This window comes from Myotis daubentonii, chromosome 6 (genome assembly GCF_963259705.1).
Source record: "Myotis daubentonii chromosome 6, mMyoDau2.1, whole genome shotgun sequence".
NCBI classification, from domain to species: domain Eukaryota; kingdom Metazoa; phylum Chordata; class Mammalia; order Chiroptera; family Vespertilionidae; genus Myotis; species Myotis daubentonii.
In genome coordinates, this window is record NC_081845.1 from 24,704,374 (window position 1) to 24,729,031 (window position 24,658).

General features: G+C 37.5%; 1 protein-coding gene across 10 annotated transcripts in view; it reads right to left on the reverse strand.

Moving 5' to 3' along the window:
* Positions 1-24,658, reverse strand: part of MAP7 (microtubule associated protein 7) — a 142,621-nt gene that overhangs the window by 20,942 nt on the left and 97,021 nt on the right. For 7 of the 10 annotated variants that reach the window (XM_059700432.1, XM_059700430.1, XM_059700428.1 and 4 more), the window contains exons 4-8: positions 18,338-18,501; positions 16,445-16,562; positions 12,846-12,956; positions 7,529-7,642; positions 2,722-2,873 (exon numbers count right to left, since the gene is read on the reverse strand). In XM_059700432.1, the coding sequence (XP_059556415.1) occupies positions 2,722-2,873; positions 7,529-7,642; positions 12,846-12,956; positions 16,445-16,562; positions 18,338-18,501 (659 nt within the window). The remainder of the gene's footprint in view (positions 1-2,721; positions 2,874-7,528; positions 7,643-12,845; positions 12,957-16,444; positions 16,563-18,337; positions 18,502-24,658) is intronic. The other 3 variants (XM_059700431.1, XM_059700433.1, XM_059700436.1) reach the window with 3 other exon arrangements.

The window sequence follows — 24,658 nt, forward strand, 5'->3', positions numbered from 1 at the left end:
AATCCAGCCAGAGAGATGACACCTTTCCTAAGTTGAAATGGGCGAAGGGAAACCCAGACAAGTGTTGTTCTAATCTTCTAACATTAACCACGACAAAAAAACTGCACAGGGTACAAAAAGCTCATTTCATGTATTTGAAACTCGCCAACCATGTACTGGGATGGAAATGGGTGCTTGCTAGAAGCACCTGTGTGAGCACCTGACAGCTCTTCACTCTGCGGGACCCTTTCAGGAAAGCAGACTGAGGTATACAAGGAAAGGGGCACACTATTATCTAGTCTCAGGGCCAATAAGTTCGTAGTGTACCTTCTCTTCTTTCTTTTTCTAGCCTGGTTCGTGCATCAGCTCCTGTCTTTCTACCTTTTTAGTTCCCTTCACTGTCCTTTCTAATTGCTTCTCTCCTTTCCTTAGTAGCATCTTAGTTGATGGACGGGGCCATGGGAGTGGGGGCAAATCTAGTATCAAATAATACTCATTGTCTTCCAGAATACAACACATAAAGAGTGGGAAAGCAAAGACCTTCATAAGATGTGTGACAGCTCTATATCACTGGAGGCTTCCATCACCACTTTTTGCCCCCATCTCTGGTCTCTGCTACACAGTCCTTATGTAGCAGAAGCAGCAGCCACCACACAGGACCCTCCTGACAGGTGTACAGGGTGGTAATTATGCCTCTTGTGGGTCAGTCCCTGGAGTGGAAGGCTCAGGGCTCTTCACAAGGGAGGCTGGAGTTAAGCACTTCAAGTAGCTTTTTTCCCTTTTATTTAAAACATTTTTTTTGGCTGAAGTCAGATCAAGGAGAGATCTGAATAGGAAAACAGGGAAGGGCGATTTGTGATGTAGAGGATTTGGGGATGAATTTCATCATCTGTACCTTGATAAGACAGCTATCAGAGAATGAAACTACATATACAAGTGTACAATACTCAGTCTTTTTAAAAAAGTAGCACTGAACCAATTTTTTCTTTCCTAAAACTGACCTCCTTTTAAATCAACTTAAAGGGGTAAGGGAGCAGTGGGAAACCAGTTTGGAAAAAGGCTCAATACTTGATATAATACCCACCCAGGCAGATAGATGTTTTTATCCTTTCATTGATCTTGTACCCAATGAATCACTTGTTTGTGTACCACACATATAAAGGTGCTCTTGATTCTTATCCTGATCTGAGTAAATAGCCAGTGGTCTGTACAATAATATTTCTTGTTAACACTTTCCATAAGGCTAAAGTGGAACTCCTGCTCATGTCAATGATCTGGACAACTTCCCAGCAAGACAATTAGAGTTAGGTTTAAAATACAAATAACCTCTAAGAGAGACAAAACAAACAGACACTCAAGGCAGCACTGTCCAGTAGAATCTTTTGTGATGACAGAAATGTTCTAAGTCTATGATGTCCAATATGGTAGCCACTGGCCACATTTGGCCATTTGAATTTGGTCTAAATTAATTAAAATTAAATAAAGCTAAAAATGAAATTCAGTCTCACAAAACATATTTCAAGTGCTCAATTGTAGCCATTTGAATTTAGCTCTAAATGAATTAAAATTAAAATTGAAAGGAAATTAAGAAAACAATTCCATTTATGATTGCATCAAAAAGAACAAAATACTTAGGAATAAACGTAACCAAGGAGGCGGAAGACCTATATACTGAAAACTAGAAGACATTGCTGTCAGAAATTAAGGAAGACACAAATAAATGAGACAACATCCTGTATTCATAGACTGGAAGACTTATTAATATCAAGGTATCACTTTTATGAAAAGCAATCTACAGGTTCAAAGCAATCCCTATCAAAACCCAATGTTATTTATTTTTTAGAAATAGAAAAATTCATCTTAAGTTCCTATGGAACCTCAAGGGACCCTGAATAGCCAAAACAATCTTGAAAAGAACAAAGTTGAGGATCTTACACTTCTAATATCAAAACATATTACAAAGCTACAGTAATTAAAAGTGTGGTATACCCCAATAAACTAAATTTTAAAAATTTAGTGTGGTGCTGGCATCAAGACAAATATATAGGCCAATGGAATAGACAGAAAGCCCAGAAATAAACCCTTGTGAGAATAATCAAATAATCCTTGAAAAGACTGCCAAGACCAATCAATGGGGAAAAGACGGTCTCTTCAACAACTGGTACTTGTTATAGTGAATATCCACATGCAAATGAATGTAGCTGCGCCGTTACCTTATTCCATATACAAAAATTATATCAAGTTAGATAAAAGACCTAAATGTAAGACTTAAACCTATAAAATTCCTACAGGAAAACATAGGGGAAGCTCCATAATATTGGATTTGGTAATGGTTTGGGTATGACACCAAAGCATAAGTAGCAAAAGCAAAAATAGACAAATGGGACTACACCAAACTTAAAACGTCCTGTGTAACGAAGGACACAATCAACAGGGTAAGAAGGCAACCTACAGAATGGATAGTTCAGTCACTCAGACACGAGTGAACAAAGAAGAGTTTTTTTCACGTTCAAATTCAAATTTTTAGGGGGAGTAAAATCTCCAAGTGGAGAGGAAGTATAGGGACACTACCACTCAGCCAACCAGATTCAGGTCTGGTGGGACAGATGAGATGGTGCATGCCAGCATCTCTCAATATCACACCCACACTGCACCTGGGAGAACCGGGGGTGGTGTGTGTGTGTGTCCACTCTGCACAAGAAATAGCACCGATTTGCCTGGTCACCCCCAAAGGCTACTCACCGCTGTGCCGTGAATAGTCCTCCTTCGCGCAGAGCCATCGGGCGGTGTTACTAAGAATTTTGTTCGATCCATCGGATTTCTAGAGTGTGTAGCTTTGTAGGGCATGATGTTGATGGGGCTGCAAGATGCTGAACGAGGACAAATGGGGATAACTAGGGTGCAGGTGATTGTTTTACACACAAGAGTGCCAGAGGAGCAGTTGAAGGAAAGCCAAAAGCAGGTTCAGGAAAAGGAGCAAAGCGAGATAGAGAGAAAAGCAGGGAGAAGATATTATTACCTACAGGTATCCAGGCCCTCATACTCAACTCTCCTCACAGTCCTGTCAGTTTGTGGTGTGTCCAAGAGGAAGGCATGTCCAAATGAAAAATCTGGAATATATAAGCTCTTTGGCTATTTAAATACTGATTATAGAAATAGATGTAATCCAATAATTATGGAATGCAACAGCCTTATAGTCCTATAAACTCAAGGTTTTGTAAAATGCTACATTAATGAAAGGTAATTTTTATATAAGGCCTGCTTTATAATCACATTTTTCCTAATTAGCTTTAAGAGTGAACAAAAGGTGGAAAGACAGGAAGCAAGCAAGCAAGCAAGCAAGCGACTATTTCAGGAGTAAAGTTCAATAGGCAGTGGTTAAACAAAAAAAAAGCAACTGAATTTTAAAAATGTTAAATGACCAAGTCTTACCAGGTGTTAAGACCCGTTTGAAGGATAACTAATAATTTCTAGAAAAAAATTCTGTGAATGTTTTATCTATTTAAAGGCAAAATCAAATGCATGCTTGTGGATTTTCCCAGAATCCAAAGCATTGAAGGTTCATAACAAGCAGCAGCAGACTGTATGGGGAAACAGGATGTCATCATTTAAAATGGTGAATAAAACACAAATATGTTAGAGTTGCCAAAAATAAAGTTGAATCATGCATAGCTTTAAAGTTGTACCCAAAATGGAACATTTTTTTGAAAAATCACAAAGTTTCTGACCATTCACCTTCAAAGGAACACCGTCATTAATCAAGGGATTCTGAGCAATGATGGTTTAAAGACATTGATTCAGACAATAAATACTGCAGAGGTATCTAAAGTGTGGGTACTAAGGTTCCAAGGTTCATTTTCAGATCTCATCCAGAAACCTTGTTCTCCAGCAGAAAAAATAAGACAATTAAACATGACCACTGAGGAGAATTGTATGTAAGTGAACTGCTTTAAACATGGTTTTACCCAATTCTAGCCATGGTACAACTCTTTAAAGAGACCATTCATGCCAGTTGAATATACCAGTATTAATAAATTAAAAACTCAAAAGTTTACAAGACAAATTTGGGGTCATCTTAATTTCAGAGTTAGGGTTTAAAAGTATGTTTATTTTAGTTTAACCTATAAACAGAACGTGGATCAGACTGCACCTTACACCAAATGCCTGGCAGGATCTCCTGGTTATCAGTGGCCAAGGCAGTGAACAGACTGGAAATTGCATTCTCTTTTCCCATCGTCTGAACACAGAGCTCTATTTCTTTCGGGTAAACAGAAACATTTTGCATTCTCTCAGCTCTCCTGAAAAGAATATGTGTGTCTTACCCAAGTAAGTTGACACAGAGCTTTGTTTCAGATCTTAATGGCAAAAGAAGATTTCTCTGTATTGTGAGGAAGGAGGACCTTCTCTCATTTGGTTTATTGTGATCACAGGGGAAATAATTTGAAAATAACCTTTCTCAATGCCACGGCAAAGCATTTGCATTTCCCAGACAAGGGAAGAGTTCATTAATGTAAAACTCTTCCAAGCCAATCAAATATATTTAGAAAATAACATCCTGGCACAAGGCACTTCTGTAGGATTCATGACCAGGAGAGGCACACATTGCCTAGGGCATGACCAGAGGGCCACTAACCATGTGGGGGATCAAGAAACTCTAGACTAGACAACAGCCTTGCTCTGAGGCCATAGGTCTGACACTGAAAAAGGAATAAAGCACAGAAATATGATTTCTTTTTTCTCTAGTGAAAAACAGTTATTTTGGGGGGGTATTTATGGAGCAATTTTGAGACCATCCTGGATGTAAACCAATCTCATCATGCCTCCAGTTTATTCTTTATTATGGTGCCAAGGTAACATTAATCAAAGGATGAAAATGTCTTAAACCTATCAGTGTAGTTTACACTAAAATCTTCAAATTTAATTGTTCAAGGAACATTGCCTGGCTAAAATAAACACTATAAATTCCTTCTAAGGATATTACATTTCATGAGTTTTATTGTTGTTCTCAATAGCAACTACTGAAAAACCTGAAACTTTAAGTCAATTATTCTAATACTCCTTGCTCTTCTGAAGAAATAGTAAGAGCAATCTATTGTTGTCTTCCCCACTCTCCCAGAATGCTCTCCTTATCTCAAAGTTAATTTGTTACACGTGAAAATTCTTCTATAGAAAGTCTTCCACAATATCTGTATTTTCTCTATCCTTGGTAGCAAGTGTGCCTTAATTTAAGTCATTCAAGATTTTCTATATGAAAAGACGGGTGAAGAAAAAAGACAATGCAGTTCAAGTGGTTGGAGTGTAGCATGGAGAATAGAAAAATTACATAATAGAATAATAATAATAATATTAAATTTATTGAGTGCCTACTATGTGCAGGCACTATTCTAAGCATTTTAAATGTATTAACTCTTTTAATCCTGAGCTCTAATAATCACAATTATTTTAAATGTATTTTTTAAAATGGGCATGGAAAAGTCAACCCAAAGCAGTAGGTACAAATGAGACTCTGATTTTCAGTTCTCAACAGCTCTCATGGCTTGTTCTGGAAGTTTGCAGTCACTGAACATCTTAGGGGTGACTATTTTGATCTACTATGGTAACCCTGGCTCTGGATGTAGGCCATCCTCTTGCCAATGGCAATTGGATATAAGATGAACTCAAGGGGCAACACTAAAATGGGAAGACAAGAAAGAAAAATCAACGAGAGTAGACAGAAAAAGAGTTTTTGACAAGATATATGTAAGAGATGTTTACATATGTAATTTCATATGGAAAATTTTAGAAATCAACAGTTTTGGTTCATTAAACATAAGCTGTACTGATGCAATAACAGGTAACAACGATCTAAGGAATATATTAATGAAACAGGCAACTCAAGGAAAGGCTATACATTGCTTCACACTAAAGTAAATTAAAGAAATGAGTCAATCTGTGACAAGGAGAATGGAAAAGTTGCAAAGTAAAGAAGAACCAGTTAGGAGGTAAAAAGCACCTGGCTGAACATAACAATGAAGAAGGAAGGTGGGAAGATGGGTGGGTAGAATGGGTGGAAAATGAGGAAATGGTGTTGAAAAAGACTAGAGGAAGAGTGAAAGAATTAACAAAAGTTAGTGATGACAGAAATAGCAAACAAAGACAATTTTCTAGCTGCGAGGCAGTCTTTTAGTATGAAAACGTACTATATGGAGATTCATAAGCATGATAGCCATAAACTATTATTTAGATCCTATGAAAGAAAACTGAAAAGCAGTGTTAGAGGTTCTTCAATTAGCTGGACCTAAAGAAAAACTTATATAAAAGTATTCCATTCACAGGCATCAAAAAAGAAAACTATCTTGAAATAAGGTATACTTTTTCCTTCAGAAAAATCTCAGATGTAACATGACAGCTGACAAGTTACTTTACAGAAAACACAGAACACTGTGGTCCAGCTAGTTGAATGCACAAGGTACACAGAGCATCACACGGGGTGCCAAGGATGGAGGGTAAGCTAGTTTAAGGTCCAGTTTACTGATTTCCTAAGTGGCTCTGGTAAATCACTTTCGTTACTGGGTTCCACAGGCAGGTGGTGGGAATGCCTGAACGTGCTTTCTTGACTATTTCCCAGGGGTACTGTGAGAATTAGTGTTGATATTAGCTCATTGGAAACCAGAAATGAAAGACATCATAAAACCAAGAATTAGTATTTGTAAGTGAAGAGGTTCGCAGAGGCAAAGTGTCTTTTAAAGGGAATTTTGTGAAGAGCCTATGCAATTTCTTAAGTGCCAACGATGAGGGCTAGTAGACTGGTTATATTGATACACCAGCTGTGCCCAAAGATAGCTGGGAATATCTAAATCAACTCACCATGTGATGTTGCCAAAAGCCTAATATGTATCTTCCAGCTAGATACATGGAATTAATTGGCCCATTCAGGCATGTTTTGCATTTCAAAAAAGTAAAGGAGTTATAATTAATTATAATAACCAGTACTTGGTGCATTTTACATACTATATTTTCGAAGTATGTAACAATTAAGAACACTATAATTAGCCTTCTCCACAAATCTTAAGAGTTTTGGAAGGGTACTCTTCCAAGTTGACATATAAAAGACTGGCACAGGAGGGTAAGTAGCCAGCCTACAGCCACATTAGGAAACTGTGTGCTTAAATCGGCTCATGCTTTGATTTTATCCCCAAGTCCACATGTTAGTATATTAAATTATTTCTGCCTCTGATCATTGGCTTAGATGCAAGGGCAGAAAGAAAGTTAGGGAAGGGACAGGTCTTTCTGGGAATGTTCTGAACGGACAGAAGTATCTCATCACAGGGAGGGGACCCTTTGTCTGCCTGACATCTGGTGTCCAGGTAAGATGCTAAGATGGATGCGAAGAGGAAACAATGCCAGGGCCATGAAACCAGCACCAATAGACACATTTCCAAAGCTGTTCCACCCGGAGGAGAGAGAAGCACACATTGGGAAAAAAGAAGATGTGATCAGATGGAGGCTCAGATATGCTTCAAAAGGAGGACTTGACGGCCCCAGGAAAGGTGCACCTTGACAGTTTTACCTGCATCTCCAGACAAGGCAGCTGTGCTTTTACTCCTGGCCAGGAACGAGTGCGTGGGCGTCAGCAGTCTGTTAACAACGCTGCTCTCCCATGGGCTGAGCTGCAGGCGGCGAGCTAAACGTCACCACATAAGCAAGATGTTAGAAGCATTCCTTCCAGGGGCAAGAGGGTGCAGAGCATCACACCTATCGCTTCCACATGCTGGCCTTCGAGAGAGACGGGCTCTCTGGCGAGGACAGTGGGTGAAGAGGCAGGGCAACAGGAGCCCTACCCATAGGAGCCGTTATTCTATGGCATTGCCATTCTGCAAAGGTTCATTTTGTGGCAGGCTCTATATTAGTTTTATGGATGCAGTTTTCGCTAACCACCCTCCTATAGCAGTCAACTGATAACACAACAGAAATGTTATTTCCACAACAGGTTTGGCATGTGTCACCGACTCCAGTCATATCTATCTGCCGTCTGCCCTTATCGGGATGGGCAGTGGACTGCTGGAAGACTTCAGCCAAAGGAATTCCTAAGTACCCTGAATAATCAGCGCCACCAGCGGCCATGCCAGCTTAATGCAAGACTGGATTTATAAGTAAATAAAGATAGAAAGGTCTCCATTACATGTTGATAGATCTCCATGAATTGTGACTCGGGTAATTGGGGGGAAATTAAAGATAATAAAACGGAAGAGGACTCATGCACAGTTCTGGATAGAATTTCCTTTTGACCTTTCCATTCAGCAAAGTCAGGTTCTTTCAGGTCCCTGTTTGACAACAACATAAAATTTTGGGGGAGCATAAGGGTAAAGTTGAAGCAAGATAAAATTAAATAGAAAAGCCAAAATCCAATAGAAACATAAATTGGAGATTGCTAGTTGGTGTGAAGAATCTGGAAGGTCAACTTAAAATAATGTAATGAAGTATGGCCCCAAATTATATTGGGGCTTGGCAAGCCCACGGTTAGGAAATGCACGCCAATCATACATTACTTTGCTTACGTTAGCTTCCATTGATGGCCCATGAAAATACAGAGGCTACTTTCTAAAATTCCAGGAAAGAAGTCTACAAAAACCACTCAAGCGATAATATATCTTTATTTTAGAACACATTTCCAAGTGACTTAAAAAAGACTTTAAAACTGTCTAAACCTGGCAAGGCCATTCTGTTCCTCACGGTAAACAGCAGGTACAAGTAAGTCTCTTTGCCTCGGGAGCAGTCGTTCTTATAACAATCTTTTATATGACATGTTTGAAATGAATGGCATTTATATTCTAGGAAAGTAGTTTTAGTTATTAGAAGCCATGCAGTGTTACATGTATTACAGAAAATATTTGCTTCTATCTCGGAGAGGTATCAACTTCCAATAAGAACCTTAATTATCTGACTTAAAAAAAGAATGACTATTTTGATCAAGGCTCTGGTGAATTTAATAATCAGTGAATTGTTCATTAGATTTTTCTAGTTATTTGGAGAGCTTTCATGGTTAAGTGAAATCTTATCTAACAGCAAGACATTAACAAAAAGATCTGTTACAAAAACCAATGTAATAGGTACAAAGGTAGTATAATGTACATTGAGAAATGTGCTAATTACAAATTGTAGTATGGTAGTGTATGTGTCCTTTGTGTATCAACAACAAAAATATTGTAATCTAGAATTACAATACATCCACAGAAGGTCAATGGGGGAAAAGATTAGGATTAAATTAAAATCTTCACCAGAACTCTATTTTTAGTAGATGAGAAAGGGAAGAAGAAATGAATGCTTCCTTTTTTAGATAAAATAGAACTGCTGAGATGGTTTATCATTGAAAAGACATGTCCCTCTACCCTACCCCTTCATTAAGTTCAATTACTTAATTTCTGTGCATCTTTAAGGCATCAACCAAAATTTGCCTTAAATGAAGATTAAAAACTCTCTTTGACTTGTATTTAAAGCACACCCAAAGAGATTAAAGCTCTGACCTATGAATGAATGATTTGCTAAGAGACACATGTTTCCTCTTCTGCCACCTTCACAACTATGTCCTGAGCAAAAGAGAGACAGATCTCTTCCATAAGGTAACTTTTTAGTAAAGGTATGGACAGGAGAGTGAGTTTATGTTTTTTTGTTTTATTTTTTCACTTAGAGGGGCCTGATTTTAAGGTGATAAACTCTGGAATGAAGAGATATTAATTCTCATGAAATAAAGTATCGATACTGTTTAAGCACTTAAAAATGAGATTCTGACAACCCTTATAATAGATCACCCGGACCAGGGAGGCAAACAAACATGCTAGATATTTGCACCTGCATATTCCCCATGAGCAGGAAACCATTATTCGGTTCTAAATGATGGAGAAACCAGGCAAGTGTTGCCAGGTCCTGATTTTTCATTAAAAATAGAAAACCTAAATGATATATTCCATTTTTAAAATGATGCCAATTAATTCAAATGAAAAAAACAACAACAAATCTTTTGCTCAAGTCAGGCAGAACATGCCTGTGGGCAGAATTCAGTTTGAGGTCTACCACACCATGTCCTCTATCCTAGACTCTAGGGAAAAAAAACGTATAGACTAATTTTAAGCAAAGAGTAGGTGACTTCATTTTTACTTTTTTTATAAAAAACCTCCTTACTATTTGCCCTTGAGAAAAAAGCTGGCTAAGCAGGTAACTTAAGTTAATAAGAAATACACATTTTTAATGTAAAAATTTCCAGTGGCAATATTCACTCTATTGCAGCAATTATAGAAATCTTTGGTAGTCAGGGGTTTCCTTTTAACTCGGGTCATTTTATCAGTCTATGATGCTATATTCAGGTGTGATAATCAAAATATTTAAAAACTGGTAGGACATGGATGCCACTCATTAGCTCTGGAGGACCTGGGGAAGCACAGCTTGGGGAGGTGAGTACTTATCAACTGGTATGAAAATATTTGAGTATTTTTAATAACCAGTACAGCATTCCAGCTGAATATCAACCTTGAGAATATCAGAGCCTCAGTTTAATACCAGCTCCCAGGCTTGTGCTGTGAGGTTGAGAAAGCTCAAACCACCCCTAGTAATGGTATATAGATATAACCTCTAACAAATTAGTCTGTAAAAACCTCTACTTCAGTAATTTAATAAAAATGCTTTTTAATTTGATGATAAAGCATAACCAACTTTTAAAAGTTGCATAAAATAAGCTAAGTAAATTACTTAAATTTTTAAATTAGGAAAGTCAAAATCAGAATTTCTATTCTTTTTAAAAGACCCAGATTTTTCACTGTCCTCTTGAGAGTTTTGCTTAACTTAAAAAAACTGCTTCCTGGACCTAAACGAACCCCTGGACGACCCAAATCTTCCTTTAGGGCCAACCTTATCTGTTAGATCCAGAAACTTTTTGATAAATGGGGAAAAAAAACAGAACTCCCCAATTTAGCGTCTCCCTCTTATCCTATTGGTCAGCTTAGTATTCAGTTTTATAAGCCTGTGCCATGATTCAAGGGGCAGTTTCCTGGCCCCAGCTATGACTTGTTTATTAAACTTCCCTTGACCCTTAACCTTTCCCAAAGGAAGAATGCACAGAGTCAGGGTTGATCTTAGGAAGGGCATCCATGAAGGTAAAACCTGAAGATGCAGTGTAGCAACATGGGTTAGGAGCTGGTGATCACTATTCTAGTCCCTCTTCTCTAACAGTCAGCCTCTAGGATACTGGTTCAGGCCCTGCACCTCTTCGGGACTCTTACCCAAACTAGAGTAGAGTAGTCATCCAACAAATTCCCCCAAGTTCTAAGATCCTTTTTTTTTTTTTTTAAGAATATCCATTCAGATATTATCATGCAGAACCTATAAAACATCTTATTTCTAGTTGACTCAGCACTGTCCTTCCGAGGAAGTGTGGACAGGATGTTGTCTGGCTTACTGCCCACCTCCCACTCTCAACCTTTCCCCAATTTAGCTGTGTACTGTAGGAAGCAGTATGCAAGGTTTAACTTAAAAGTAGTGTAAAATCTCAACTGTAGCTTGTCTGATATCCAAGTTCCCCAAAAGTATGAAATTAGAGTAAGTGACCAGCTCCAAAGAAAAGAAGAATAGACAACTGTAAGAATAGCATTCACATGCTATATTTTAGGTTATATTAGGGGAAATGAGTTTGAAAAGAAAGGCTATTTACAAAAGGAATGTTGATTCATAATACTTTATAAAAGGCTTCTAATTTGACTACATGTCTAATACTGATTTAGGCAAATTAGGTTAAAGAGAAAAAAAAAGGAATGGTTTAAGTTAAAAGGCAAGAACAGGAAGTTGTTCAAACATTTACTGTATTAAGAGATTAGTTATAAAACAACATCAGCACATAGAATATTGTACATTATAACACCATAATTTTTATACAATATAAAATACACAAATACACATACACACATACAGAACATGCACACATTACATTCTTTTTCAATACTACTAGTATAAACACTGAACCTTTCCCCATCAGTTTCTTAATAAAGCACTTAAAGTAACCACAACTTGTTACTTTTAAAGAATATGTATTTTTATATTGCACAATAATTTTTTTGTTTTGTTTTTTAATTTAAAATCATTTTAATTATGTAAAACAAGTAGCTTATCTTAAAAGTTTGGTTTTTCCTACCATGATATATAAAATATGTAAAATAAAACTTTCATTTAATAAATAACATTCATGTACTGTAAATCCATAAGATGAAGAAAACTCAAAATTAAAATAAAATGTTAATTGGAGGACTATGATTATTAAAATTTTTAGGAGGCTTCACTGATGATATTCTTGAAGTTAGGCCAAATCCCTTAAGAGTAAATGAATGGAAACCAAAAAACCAGTCACACACACACAAGAAATGCGGCAAGAAAGGTTTGGTTAAATGAGAAGTTAGCAAAATGAAATCTACTAACATGAATCAATTAAGTTTTTTTTTTTTTTTAAAGAAAATCAAAGACTGGAATTTCCAAAGTACAGATGAAAAGTCAAAGACAGTATGATTGAAGTAAAATAAATGTTCATAACAAAGATTAGTTGCATGTTAGTGGATAAGTGGGTGATTTCTGGAGCTGTAAACTCAGTTACTAAAGAGTTGAGAGAAGCACCGCTTTCATCACTGCTAAATGCAATCATTCAGCCAAGTTCTAAAATGAGAAATGTTCTTGTCGCAAGGAAAATGCTGCTCAGCCGTTTATTGCTTTTTTATTCTGAAGTTTTTTTCTTCCTATTTAAGAAACGTAGGGAAAGCAACTTCAGATGCTTATTTTTATCTGTAAACATCCAGAAAAAAAAGCATTAAGTAAATAACAGAACACTTTTTTTGTTTTCCTTTTGACTGTACCTCTATCTGGAGAATTTAGTAAAGTTGCAGATGAAGAGGAGAGCCGCTTGCTAATGACGGGATCAACATGTTTCGAAAGATTCATGGTGGAAACTGACCGCCTGTCTGGATCTAAAACAAATGGAGATAATGCTAATTGACAGCCAGCATGCAGGATTGCAATTTCCTAGTTCGCTGAAGGAAGGGAAAACTAGGACTGGATGCTTTCAGCTCTATCCCTAGATCTTTCGTGATAGCACAGTTTTCCAAGTGGACATTTGCAAGGTAACTTAAAGGGTAGAAATAAAATTCATTTTTCTTATGGGATAAAATAAATATTCAGCTCACCAGTTTGTCAGCCAGGGAAATTCAAGCGTAATGTTATAATATGAGGAATGAAAGCCAGTGGAGGGCAGCTAAAACAATGGAGGCAGACTGTGAAGCAAAGAGAGGGCCACACATGTGACAGCCTTTATAATTTCTCGAAGAAGGAGCAATGGGGTAGACACAGTGCTGGTAAAATAGAAAGCAAACACTAGAAGGCAAAGAACACCAGGTTCTGCGGATCTGCTGATAGCTTGGCTCCCAGGGTCATTTGCAACCAGGGCATGAAAGTTCATTATAGGAAAACACATTAACAAGAAAGAAGAGGAAACACTATAGCATTTCTATTCAAAAAGTCTACTAATAATCATGTCTCTAAGCCTAGAACATAGAGTTTGATATGGTTTGCAAAGGTAGAAACAGCCCACAAACTTGCCTGACAAAACAGACGGTCATAAAAAGAAAATCAGAATTCCTTCCTTTAAGTATATTAACAATATTGTTCATCCTGCTGTCGAGTAATTTTAGAGCAATTCTTAAAGTTCAAGCCAGAAGAGAAATAGCAGTCATTTAAAAGGCAAAAATCAACTCTATTAGTTTGCTGTCTGTATAGTGGAACCAAGTTGTAACAATACTCGGTAGCATAAATCATATTCCCTGAATAAAATTGTGCACATTAAAAGTTTAAAAAATCTCATTATATTTATTTAGGAGGCAGGTAGATGTTCTGTAATAGCCAAAGGTAATGGGGGTTTTGCCATATTTTGTTTTATTTTTCTATTGTTCACATCTTCTAAAACCAAAACAAACCAAAATATTCCTTGTGGGAAAAAGGCTTTCAAAACCTAGTTGCTATTGGTCTAACTAACCTTGTAGTACAAATTTTACAGTAAACTTTTCCCCACAGAATAACCATTTTTGGCCATTAGTTACAGCAAGTCTTCCACCAGCATCAGACATTTCTATCTCCTACTGGGGCTCATTTTATGGTTGAAGCATTTGCTTATTAAAAAAATCCAAACATCATTTCTGTGACTCAAATTTATTTATACTTAACTGAAGGGCCCTTCGGGTGTTCCTAACATAAAGATTCAGGATAAAATGTCAAAAGGAACACCTTAATTATGAGGTTCAAGCGTACAAGGAAGGATAATGAAAGATATTCCCAGTGATTTTATAGCAATACATTTTCTGATATTGCTTTATATGTTAAGCTCTAATTAGAGGAAAATTGTGTCTACATGTAGGTCTAGCCTGCATGGTTAAAATTATGGGGGTATAATATGTATTTATTACATTATTTTATACATAATAAGGTAAGTTTTAATAATTTCTTTTTCTCATTGAACCAAACACAAATTCACGAAAGGATTTTTAACGAACTGGCTTAAACAGTACAAAGTTTACAAGCTAGTGCTAGTTGATGCTGGAGCAGTCAGACAACACACTGATTTAATCCGATTAAATTTAATTTCTAGGACCTGTTTGTTGGTCAGTGAACAGTGAATGAGTACCACTAGGAGTCAGGCATTGCTGTGTAGTAAGGGGTATTCAAAATGAGGGAGGTCTGGTTGTTGCTCTCGAGGTCACAGCAGATCATTTTGACCTTTGAGAATTTTGGTATATTCCCATTATTTCCAAACTTCTCTCGTCTATGTAGCAGCGATGTTCTCTCATCCACAGCCCTTATAAAAACGAACTTTATCCAACAGTTTACATTCTCTTGCTCTGAGTGACAGTACTAACGGTCATTTATTGAACTCTGAGTGCGAGGGAACTTTATTTCCCTTCAAAAAAATCTGTAACAGAGCATACTTCCGCCTACACATGAAAAACAAAGCCAAGTAAAAGAAAAAACAGTAAGGTTATAAAAACATGTACCATGACAGCTTTTCTACATGGAACACGTGTGTAAAACTATCCCTAGAGTTAAACATCACCCGTAAATGATCCTAATGATCACAGATTTGATAGGTGCCCCACCAAAAAAGAGCCAAGAAAACTGCTTTCAATTGTGGTTCACTCTGACAGGAAAGTAAATTGTGGTAATATGATTTTAGACTTTTTTTTTTTAACATGAAGGGGTTATAGAAAATACACTGAATGTTAGGAATGAAAGAGAATAGAGCAAACAAACAAAAATCCATTAACATTTACTAGTAGATTACAACTACAAGTGGCTGCACAAGGATGGAATGGGGGTGGGGAGGGGAAAACCAAACTGGATGTGCTTTGATCCCAGGTAATTTATTCGCTAAAAAAAATTTTTTTTAAAGTTTTATCTTAAAAATGATCATTTAAGGAGAAACTAAACATATGACATGTAATTATTTCAACAGTTTCAAGTCACCTGAGTTATATTATCACACTTAAGAAACACTGTGCTATATGCCAGATCTAGGTCTATGCAATGGGATATTAAGCAAGCATCATGACTACGGTGGTGATGGTCCAGCTATTGATGAACTCTGGCCCTAGGTCTGAGGTGCCAGCTACAGGTCAGGCAATCAGCAATCAAGGGAGGTCTGTACCAGACTTTCTAGTACCACCCAAAGTTGTGAAGTGGTGGTCCAGGCCTGCTAAATCGAGAAAGGTGAATGATGATTCAACAAAACCACCTGGGGACAGCATGTAAGACAATGACCTTTCAAAGTAAATTAAAAAAAGAGGCTATTAGACTCACACAAATGAAAAAGAACCGACACACCATATAAAATTCAAGGTGTATTGAATTTACAGTACAAAAATAAGGCCTTTCACTAATTCCAAATTTCAGTATTCTCATGTCTACTTAAGAACAAAGGAATAGCAAAGGCATCTACTATTTGTAGCCTCAAAACCTGCACTTTCTCTTACAAAGCTAGTGTTGCATACACGTTAGGGTCAGAATACATAAGCTCATAGTATTGATTTTAATTAGTCAATAAGCCTATGATTCTTCTAGAGTAAAAGATAAAACTGGTGAACCAATTTCATAATCCTGAAACCCTATGTAATTTAATTAGACTAATGTAGAGTTGAAACTAGCATGTTTATTTAGAAGCATTGCATAGATTTCTCTCTCCTCAAGGACTTTGTAACAAATGAGAAAAGCAGTCTATGTTAAGGGGGAGAATCTTATCTTCTTACCTCCATCACCCTCTTATCCTCAAACAGAAACATCATTTAATTGTAGTGTCATTGTTTCAGCAGGATTTTTGTTTTGCAAACACAGACTTAGGAAAAAGAAGCAACTGCACTTTTACTGCTCAGGAAAAACAAAAAAGGGACTGTGGAAGTGGTCACCGCCTGTTTACCTGTACTGTGAACGCTGTGGCTGGCATGGAGAGGGCCTCCCCATGACCATCGGTTATGCTTCTGTTTTGGTTTCTGGCTCCTTTCCATCGTACGTCGTACAACAGCTTCATGGCGCTCCTTAAATGGAATAGAGCAGCTGATGATTGGATTCAACCTAGTTATTTGAGACTTCTTTAAAATTTTTTATAAAAAATTGATTTGAGAGAAAAAGAGAATGAGAGAGAGAGAAACATCGATCTATTGCCCCACCTACTGATGCATTCATTGGTTGCTTCTTGTATGTGCCCTGACCTCTTATCAAACCCGAAACCTTGACATATAGGGACAATGCTCTAACCCAGTGGTCAGCAAACTGCAGCTCGCGAGCCACATGCGGCTCTTTGGCCCCTTAAGTATGGCTCTTCCACAAAATACCACATGTGGGTGCGCACGTACGGTGCAATTGAAACTTCGTGGCCCATGCGCAGAAGTCGGTATTTTGTGGAAGAGCCACACTCAAGGGGCCAAAGAGCCGCATGTGGCTCATGAGCCGCAGTTTGCCGACCACTGCTCTAACCAATTGAGCTACTTAGCCAGAGCAAGGCTTCTTTAACTTAAGACAAGAGTAGAGTGAGAGGGGATACTCCTAATCTATTTCTTAACATTTAGGAAATAGATTTTTTAAAAATGTTTTTATTGATCTTTTTTTAAAAAAATGTTTTTGTTGATTTGAGAGAGAGAGAGAAAGGAAGAAAAGGGAGAGAGAGAGAGAGAGAGAGAGAGAGAGAGAGAGAGAGAGAGAAATATTGATTGGTTGCTTCCTGCATACACCTGACCAAGAATTGAACCTGAAACCTGAGTATATGCCCTGGCCGAGGAGCCAAATGGTAACCTTTAGATGCATGGGATGACATTCAGCCAACTGAGCCACACTGGCCAGGGTTATACATTATCTTAAAGTGAGAATATTTCCAACCTGGGATGGTTATTGAAATCATTAGGAGCCAGTTGAAAAAGCCCATTGCATATAGTAGGTACCTAATAAATGATCTTTATTATTACTACTGGGAATATGATGTTTTCATGGTAGTGCACGTCTTACCTTACACAGATATTAAACACATGTGGTACCATACCTAAAAAATGGAATTTAGAATCTAACTCCACAACTTACTGAATTGTATAACCTTGTATTTTACCCATTCTAATTCTATATTTCCATTTTTGCCAAATTCAAGGGTTGAATAGGGATAAATGAGACAATCTAATATGTGGAAAAAGTTTGTCGATGGTAAAGCCCTATAGAAATTCAATGACTTGGCCTGACTGGTTTGGCTTAGTGGGTAGAGTGTCGGCCTGTGGACTGAAGGGTCTCGGGTTTGATTCTGGTCAAGGGCACACACATACTTGATCCCCTGAAGGGTTGCAGGCTTGATCCCCGGCACCAGTCAGTGCGCATGTGGGAGGCAACCAATCGATGTGGCTCTCTCACATTGATGTTTCTCTCTCTCTGTCTCTTCCCCTCCCTTCTACTCTCTCTGAAAATCAATGGAGAAAACATCCTCAGGTAAGAATGAACAACAACAAAAAACTCCCCACAAACAAAAGAAGAAATCCAACGACTTGGAATGGTCTTGGTATTTCAGTATAGATTAACTGAATATAATGAACTTATAGGTCTAGAGCAAGGAAAATGGGCTTTTAAAGTTTCTGTGGTAATAGGAACAAGCACACTATTCTCTACAAGACTTCCACACCCCAACCTCCTTCCACACTGTGTCTGTCTGTCCAGCTTACTCTGAGACAATTTTGCCACGCGTCTCAGCACCTTAATGGGAAGTTCCATAGCAAATCCGCTGCATTTCTGCAATAGATGCGCCTCCCACCATTTCTGAGCGAGAGCGGCACCTTACTTTGTCCTCCTCTAGTCTCTGCCTTCGCTTTTCCTCCACAGCAGCCCTCCTCCGCTCTTCCTTCAGCCTCTGCTCTTCCAACTTCTTCTTCCTCTCTTCCAGGTGCTTTTCGTAGTGCTGCCTGGCTCGCTCTTCTTTTTCTAACCAGAGTATTTCTCTTGCAGCTAGGAAGAAAGACAAGGCGAATCAAACACAGGCCGCTTCAAAACTTGAACAGTTAGGGCTGTATTAGTGGCGTGCACTTAACACATATGGGTTCTTCGGTTTTGTAGTAACCAAGCGGGCCTGTGCTTTCTTCAAATTTTCAGGAAAAAGTACTGTGGTTAATTTTTAGCATTATTTCATATGCTAACAATGAGGTTGAAGAAGATGAACGGAATTCTGCTCTTTGAGAATCCCTACAGTCTTCCAGTTTGATATACAAGGAGTCCCTAAAATCTATATACACTTTGAATAATTATTAATTCCCATAGGTTAAGCCTGAAAAGAAAGAAACATCAATTGAGCTATCAGCTGATAAAGTATGTATACATTTTTGGGAGACAACCTGTATTATTACTATAGAATAATATATATATCACATGCTCTGCTCTCAATTCTGCTAGTAATAACATGCCCTAAAAACCAATAGTACTATCTGTCTCTTTCTTTTTAAAAAATGAGATATTCTTCAGATTGAAAATGTGACTACATTTGTTTCAACATAGCACTGGTTCTCTAACAGAATTAAAAGGACTTGGGAGAAAAATCCCAAAGATTGATAGTTAATAAAAGGTTTATTAAATGCCTCACAGACATATCACACTAAGCAATGTGAGGGACCAAATCAGCAACTGATCTTGTGTCTGAAGGGCTCATAACCTAGTTAGATAAGAAAACATCACGAAATGAATAGAAACACAGAATTCAAAAAAATAGTGTTCAGTGACAAAATGCTTCTTTTCTTCCTTACATATATATACATGTTCCTTCCTCCTGTTAGGGGAAAATATACAAAACTAATTTTTTAATAAGATGCTTTCTTAAACCATGGTAACTAAACACATCTTTAATATGAGTTACTAATATTGTAGGCAAAAGTATCCAAACAAAATTTAAAGCATAAACCCTGAAACCTGTGGATATGCAATATAATACATCTATTTCTTAACACTTAGCTTGCCAACTACATAGTCTTTGACTTTTATATCCTGTTTTGAGGAAAATTTCAGATTCTTTGGGACATTTATAAATGTAATATATTCCTTTTCTGTAAGAAATCCAAAAGCCAACAAGATAAGAGATAAACATTTTTATGAAATATTAAATATCTTTAAAAAATGGTAAGGTAAAATAAGAGTTAATCAATTCACAGGTTAATTTTCCTTAAATAATGTTTTTCATCAGATTACTTTCTTGCTCATGAATATTTATTTTACTATTTGCTCATTAAATGTCAAGTCCCCTGATTTCTCAAGTCCTACCTACACTTGGCCTTAATATTGTTATTTGGCCTTACTCTGCAGTGCTCTCCATAGTAGCCTTTTCATTCTTAAAGTAGACCTATCTCCTTACTACACCTTTCAAACAAACCATGTTTTTCCCATATCGTTGTAGCTGTTGTTGTAAGTTACTTAACCTTTCTATGCCTCACTACCGTTAGGATAAATTGTGGATAAATACAGGCCCTTCCTCATAGATTTACTACGAGGATTAAAAGAATAATTTTACTTAACACAGAGTAGTTGTCTGCACTTAGTAAACTTTCAAGAAATATTAGTTATGACTGTCATCTTTGTAATTATCATCATCATGATTTCAATTCAGAAAATTAAATTCAGTTCTTTTTTTTTTAAAATATATTTTATTGATATTTTACAGAGAGGAAGGGAGAGAGATAGAGAGTCAGAAACATCAATGAGAGAGAAACATCGATCAGCTGCCTCCTGCACATCTCCTACTGGAAATGTGCCCGCAACCCAGGTACATGCCCTTGACCGGAATCGAACCTGGGACCTTTCAGTCCGCAAGCCGACGCTCTATCCACTGAGCCAAACCGGTTTCGGCTAAATTCAGTTCTTAAGGTTGTGTTATCTCAATAGGAATAGACATTACTACAATTATAATTACTTTTACCCCAAATAATCTTTTAAAGGAAGAACATATCTTTATTCCTCTTATCAAGTGCCACTTCCCTTTTTTCTACCAGGAAATCAAGATCCTATTGCAGAGCCTTCTTTAAACAATTGTCTTTTTTTTAAAACAGTCATACAGAGAATAGGCAAACAATGGTGAAATAAGCAAACAACACTTTCATATTATTGCAGAGTATGCTGGTGAGTGCTAGAATTATTACCAAGTACAGATCATGCAACTTTTTAAAATTGAAGGATAACATATAAAATATTTCAATATTTTAATAAGAATTTAAAAATTAATTTATCCTAAGAGGTTTAGCTATTTAAAATATCTCCTAAGGATGCCAGATAATGTGAAAGTCTTAAATCATTAAGAAATGGTATTTTTGAACACACGAAAAAAAAATCAATAACTGCTGTGAACTGAAGTGTGCCCAGCCCACCTACCCCATTCATATGTTGAAACCCTAACTACCCAAAGTATGACTGCATTTGGTGACAGGGCCTTTAGGAGGTAAAATGAGGTCATAAGGGTAGGGCCCTAATCCAATAGGATTAGAGGCCTTAAGAGAAGAGACCCCAAGTGCTCTCTGCACCTGATTCTACATGCTCAGATGCTCATTTGAGAACAAAGCAGCCTTCTGCAAGCCAGGAAGAGAGTGCTCATCAGAAACTGAACCCTGCTGGAATCTTGATCTCATACTTTCCAACCTCCAGAACTGTGAGAAAATAAATTTCTGTTGTTTTAACCACCCAGTCTATGGTATTTTGTTATGGCAACCTGAGCAGACAACTCATTCAGTATTTAAATCAACAATCACTAATTTCTTAGAGGCAGCTCTAAAAAGTATAATAGCATGTCCAAAAAGGAACTGTGATGAATATTATTAACCTTTACTGATGTGAAGTTAATACCCACCCCCCCCGCCAATTCTGGGCTCATAATATAAAAAGAAATGAAAACCCACTGTAGCCCCCAAAATACTGGACATTAACACGTCAGCCCCACCCTTGAGCTGCTGCTACCAGGATTATATTTTAATGACACTGTGACAGTGTGTCAGTGCCACACAAAGGGGAGCTCCACTATCAATCTGGACTCCATTTAGAAACACACAGCGACTCTAGTACTGAAAAGAATAAAAAATGAAAAGCAGGGTATTGTAGTGGATAGAGCATGAGAACCTGAGTCCAACCCCCGTCCTGCTTCTGAACAAGAAGTGACTTCTGTGGTCCTGTCTGTCCCCTCAGATTGCTATGGGACCATCTTCCTGACAGAGTGGCCAGGTGGGTCCACGGTTACATATAGAGCACTTAGCACAGTGCCATGTATGTAGTAGGGACTCAATACATGTAGGTAATTATTGTGAGTGAATCTTTTTGACAATCATATTAATTCCTGTTCTATTGCTGGAGAGAAAATTCAGCCAACGGGAAAAACACAGGTGGGACAGAGAACTCAAATGGCGCACGCTGCACTCATGGGCTGGGGGGACTCCCCATCAGTCGCATTCACAATCCACTGCCCGCTCTGGTCCTTCTGCACAGGCTTACCTCTGTGTAGGTGGAGTACAAATTCACTATAATTCACTATCAAATGAAGGAAAGAAAACCATGACACTCAGAGAAAAGAGTAATGTTATCACTATATCTCTGACACACATACAGCTGCTGTCCTAGTTTCATACTGAGATACACAAGGATATAAATAGGTTACAGGTAACACTGGGTACCAGAATAGCCAGTAATATCCTGAAGAGCCAGAAACTGATAATATCTGAGTTTAGGTACAGATTCTGTCAATGATCCTGTGTGACCTTGGGGAAATTACCTAACCCATCTGACTCTAAATTAGAGAGTGTGTACAAAGAGATCTCCAAGCTCTTTTCAATTAATTCCCATGACTCAACTTTTTGTTTTTACCTTTGAGGATATGTGTGGGATTATAATTAGGTTTCTCTTTCTTGCTTTTTATGTTAAAATTTTAAATCTTTGTTCTGTATGTTAATAATGATTGATTACATTTGAGTAAATTTCATTTTAATGTTGCTTTGAAAACACTGACTACATGTGTTAAATAATAACTCTAAGGGAAAGAAAGGAATCTAATGGCTAAATCTAGATCATTAACCCTAGGGAGGGGGCTGTGGAATGGAAAAATAAGAAGAGCATCTGTGCAAGAAATACTGATTAACTTCATTTAATAGTCAAGAAATGAGAATGAAAGGTAATCACCAGTAGTATAGAAAATTACAGCACCACTTTTACATTAATAAGGGGAATCATGGAAATTCAATGCTTGTATCAAACCAACCCCTACCACTAAAGCTACCTCTCCAATAAAAAGGGAAAAAAGTAAAGTTAAAAAATAAGCTAAAAGGAATAAAATCAAGCCTGTTACTTATGATTGAGACTTTTAGACCAGGCCAAAACAAAACCATGAAGTTATTTATTGTTGTTTTGTTGTTGTTGTTGTTGTTTTAAACTTACAACAAGTTGTCAAATAAAGCATAAAAATAATGAGCAAATAGCTACCAGGCAGGTAAAAACAATGAAATAAATGTAGGAATAATACTACCAGACAAAATGTAATTGAATATCAAATGGGGGGGGGGACCCCTCAAACAAGTTAAATAGCTCTCCCAAGATCACATAATCTAAAAGAATTGCAATTTTACTTCAGCTCTGATTCCAAAGCCTGTATTCTCATGTACCATACAATACTTCCTCCAGGGTCACATCTGTCTGCCTAAAATTTCCACAGTCAGATCCATCACATACCTGTACTGATTATCTGCATATTCATCCCTACCTCAAACCAGAACCTGCTGTTTTCTGTATTGCTAACAGATTCACTTAACCTCCAAATGCTCTACAAAGGGTCCTCCTCAATTTCTCCCTCATAAAATCAATTATATCTCAATAAAGCATACCTACTGGATGCTTCAACCTAACTCAACACATCTAAACAAATGACCCTATCATTTTACATCAGAACTATCTCTAATACTTTGTATCTTCTCTCAATCTTCTGCCCTGGAGGCTAATGGGACTGAGGTGCTGGGGCAGATGAGTACACCCATGGAAGACCTTCCTGATACAAAGGGCTGAGGGACCTGCAGATAAGAGAGCCACACAGTGCCAAACCTTCTTATCTTCAGGGCTACCATCATCCTGGTGAGATGTCTTCACCTCTTACTTTGTTCCGACACCCACATGATTTGCAGGTATTATCTTCACAGTCACTCTGTGAGGTAGACACTGCTATTAAACATTTTATTATGAGAATTCTGGGACACAGAGAGGTGAGGTAACCTGCCTGACATCTCACAATAAGCCAGTGGTGGAACTGGAATTCAAACTCTGGACTGTCTGACTCTGGAAGCACACAATGAGCCATTATACTAAAAGACATGATTTGGAACACCTCCCTAGGACTAAAGTTCCTCCTCTAAATTGGGACAAGTTGGTCATCCATTGGGAAGATCCCGATCTCCTAATGTCACTTTTAGTCTTTATCATCATCTGTTTATAAGACCCTTTACTTTTCAGATTTTAGATCTTTCAGCCTTCAAGGCAAAGTAAATTTGAAAGAAACAAATAATGTCTGCTTGGTCATGATGATTCATTTTATGTTAAAGCTTCAGCCTCTGAGTGACCTAACTCATCCCATAACAAGCATTTATTCTTTTCAGTCCTGAGCCTGACTCATGATATAGCTCCTTTGGTATGTGCTCATGTCCATATCCCTCCCACTATCGTGTATCCAGATCCCATAGATGCTCACACCCTGCCTGACAGCCTTAGGAGCGTTTGTGCCATACATTCATTCAGTGATAACTTCAGGAGACCACCAGATGCCAAGATTGACCATAGATCTGCCCAAGTTTTATCCAGTAGGAATTTAGATTAGAAAAACTGCTTTCCCAAAGCCCACCCATATTTATTTATTTATTTATTTGTTTGTTTGTTTGTTTGTTTGTTTTTATTTTTGGTGTGTGTTCTGTCAAAAGCAATGACTATCCTAATCAAATAATATGAAGTATGAAATCAGGGGCAGTGCCACTTATGACTGTAATCAGAGGTACAGCATTCCTGGTTACTTATTAATTAGCCCTAACTTCCCTATCAACATTTTTGAGATAAACATTCTAAGTCAGATTGAAATGATCACTTATTGCTTGTCTACGCTCTTATTATTAGT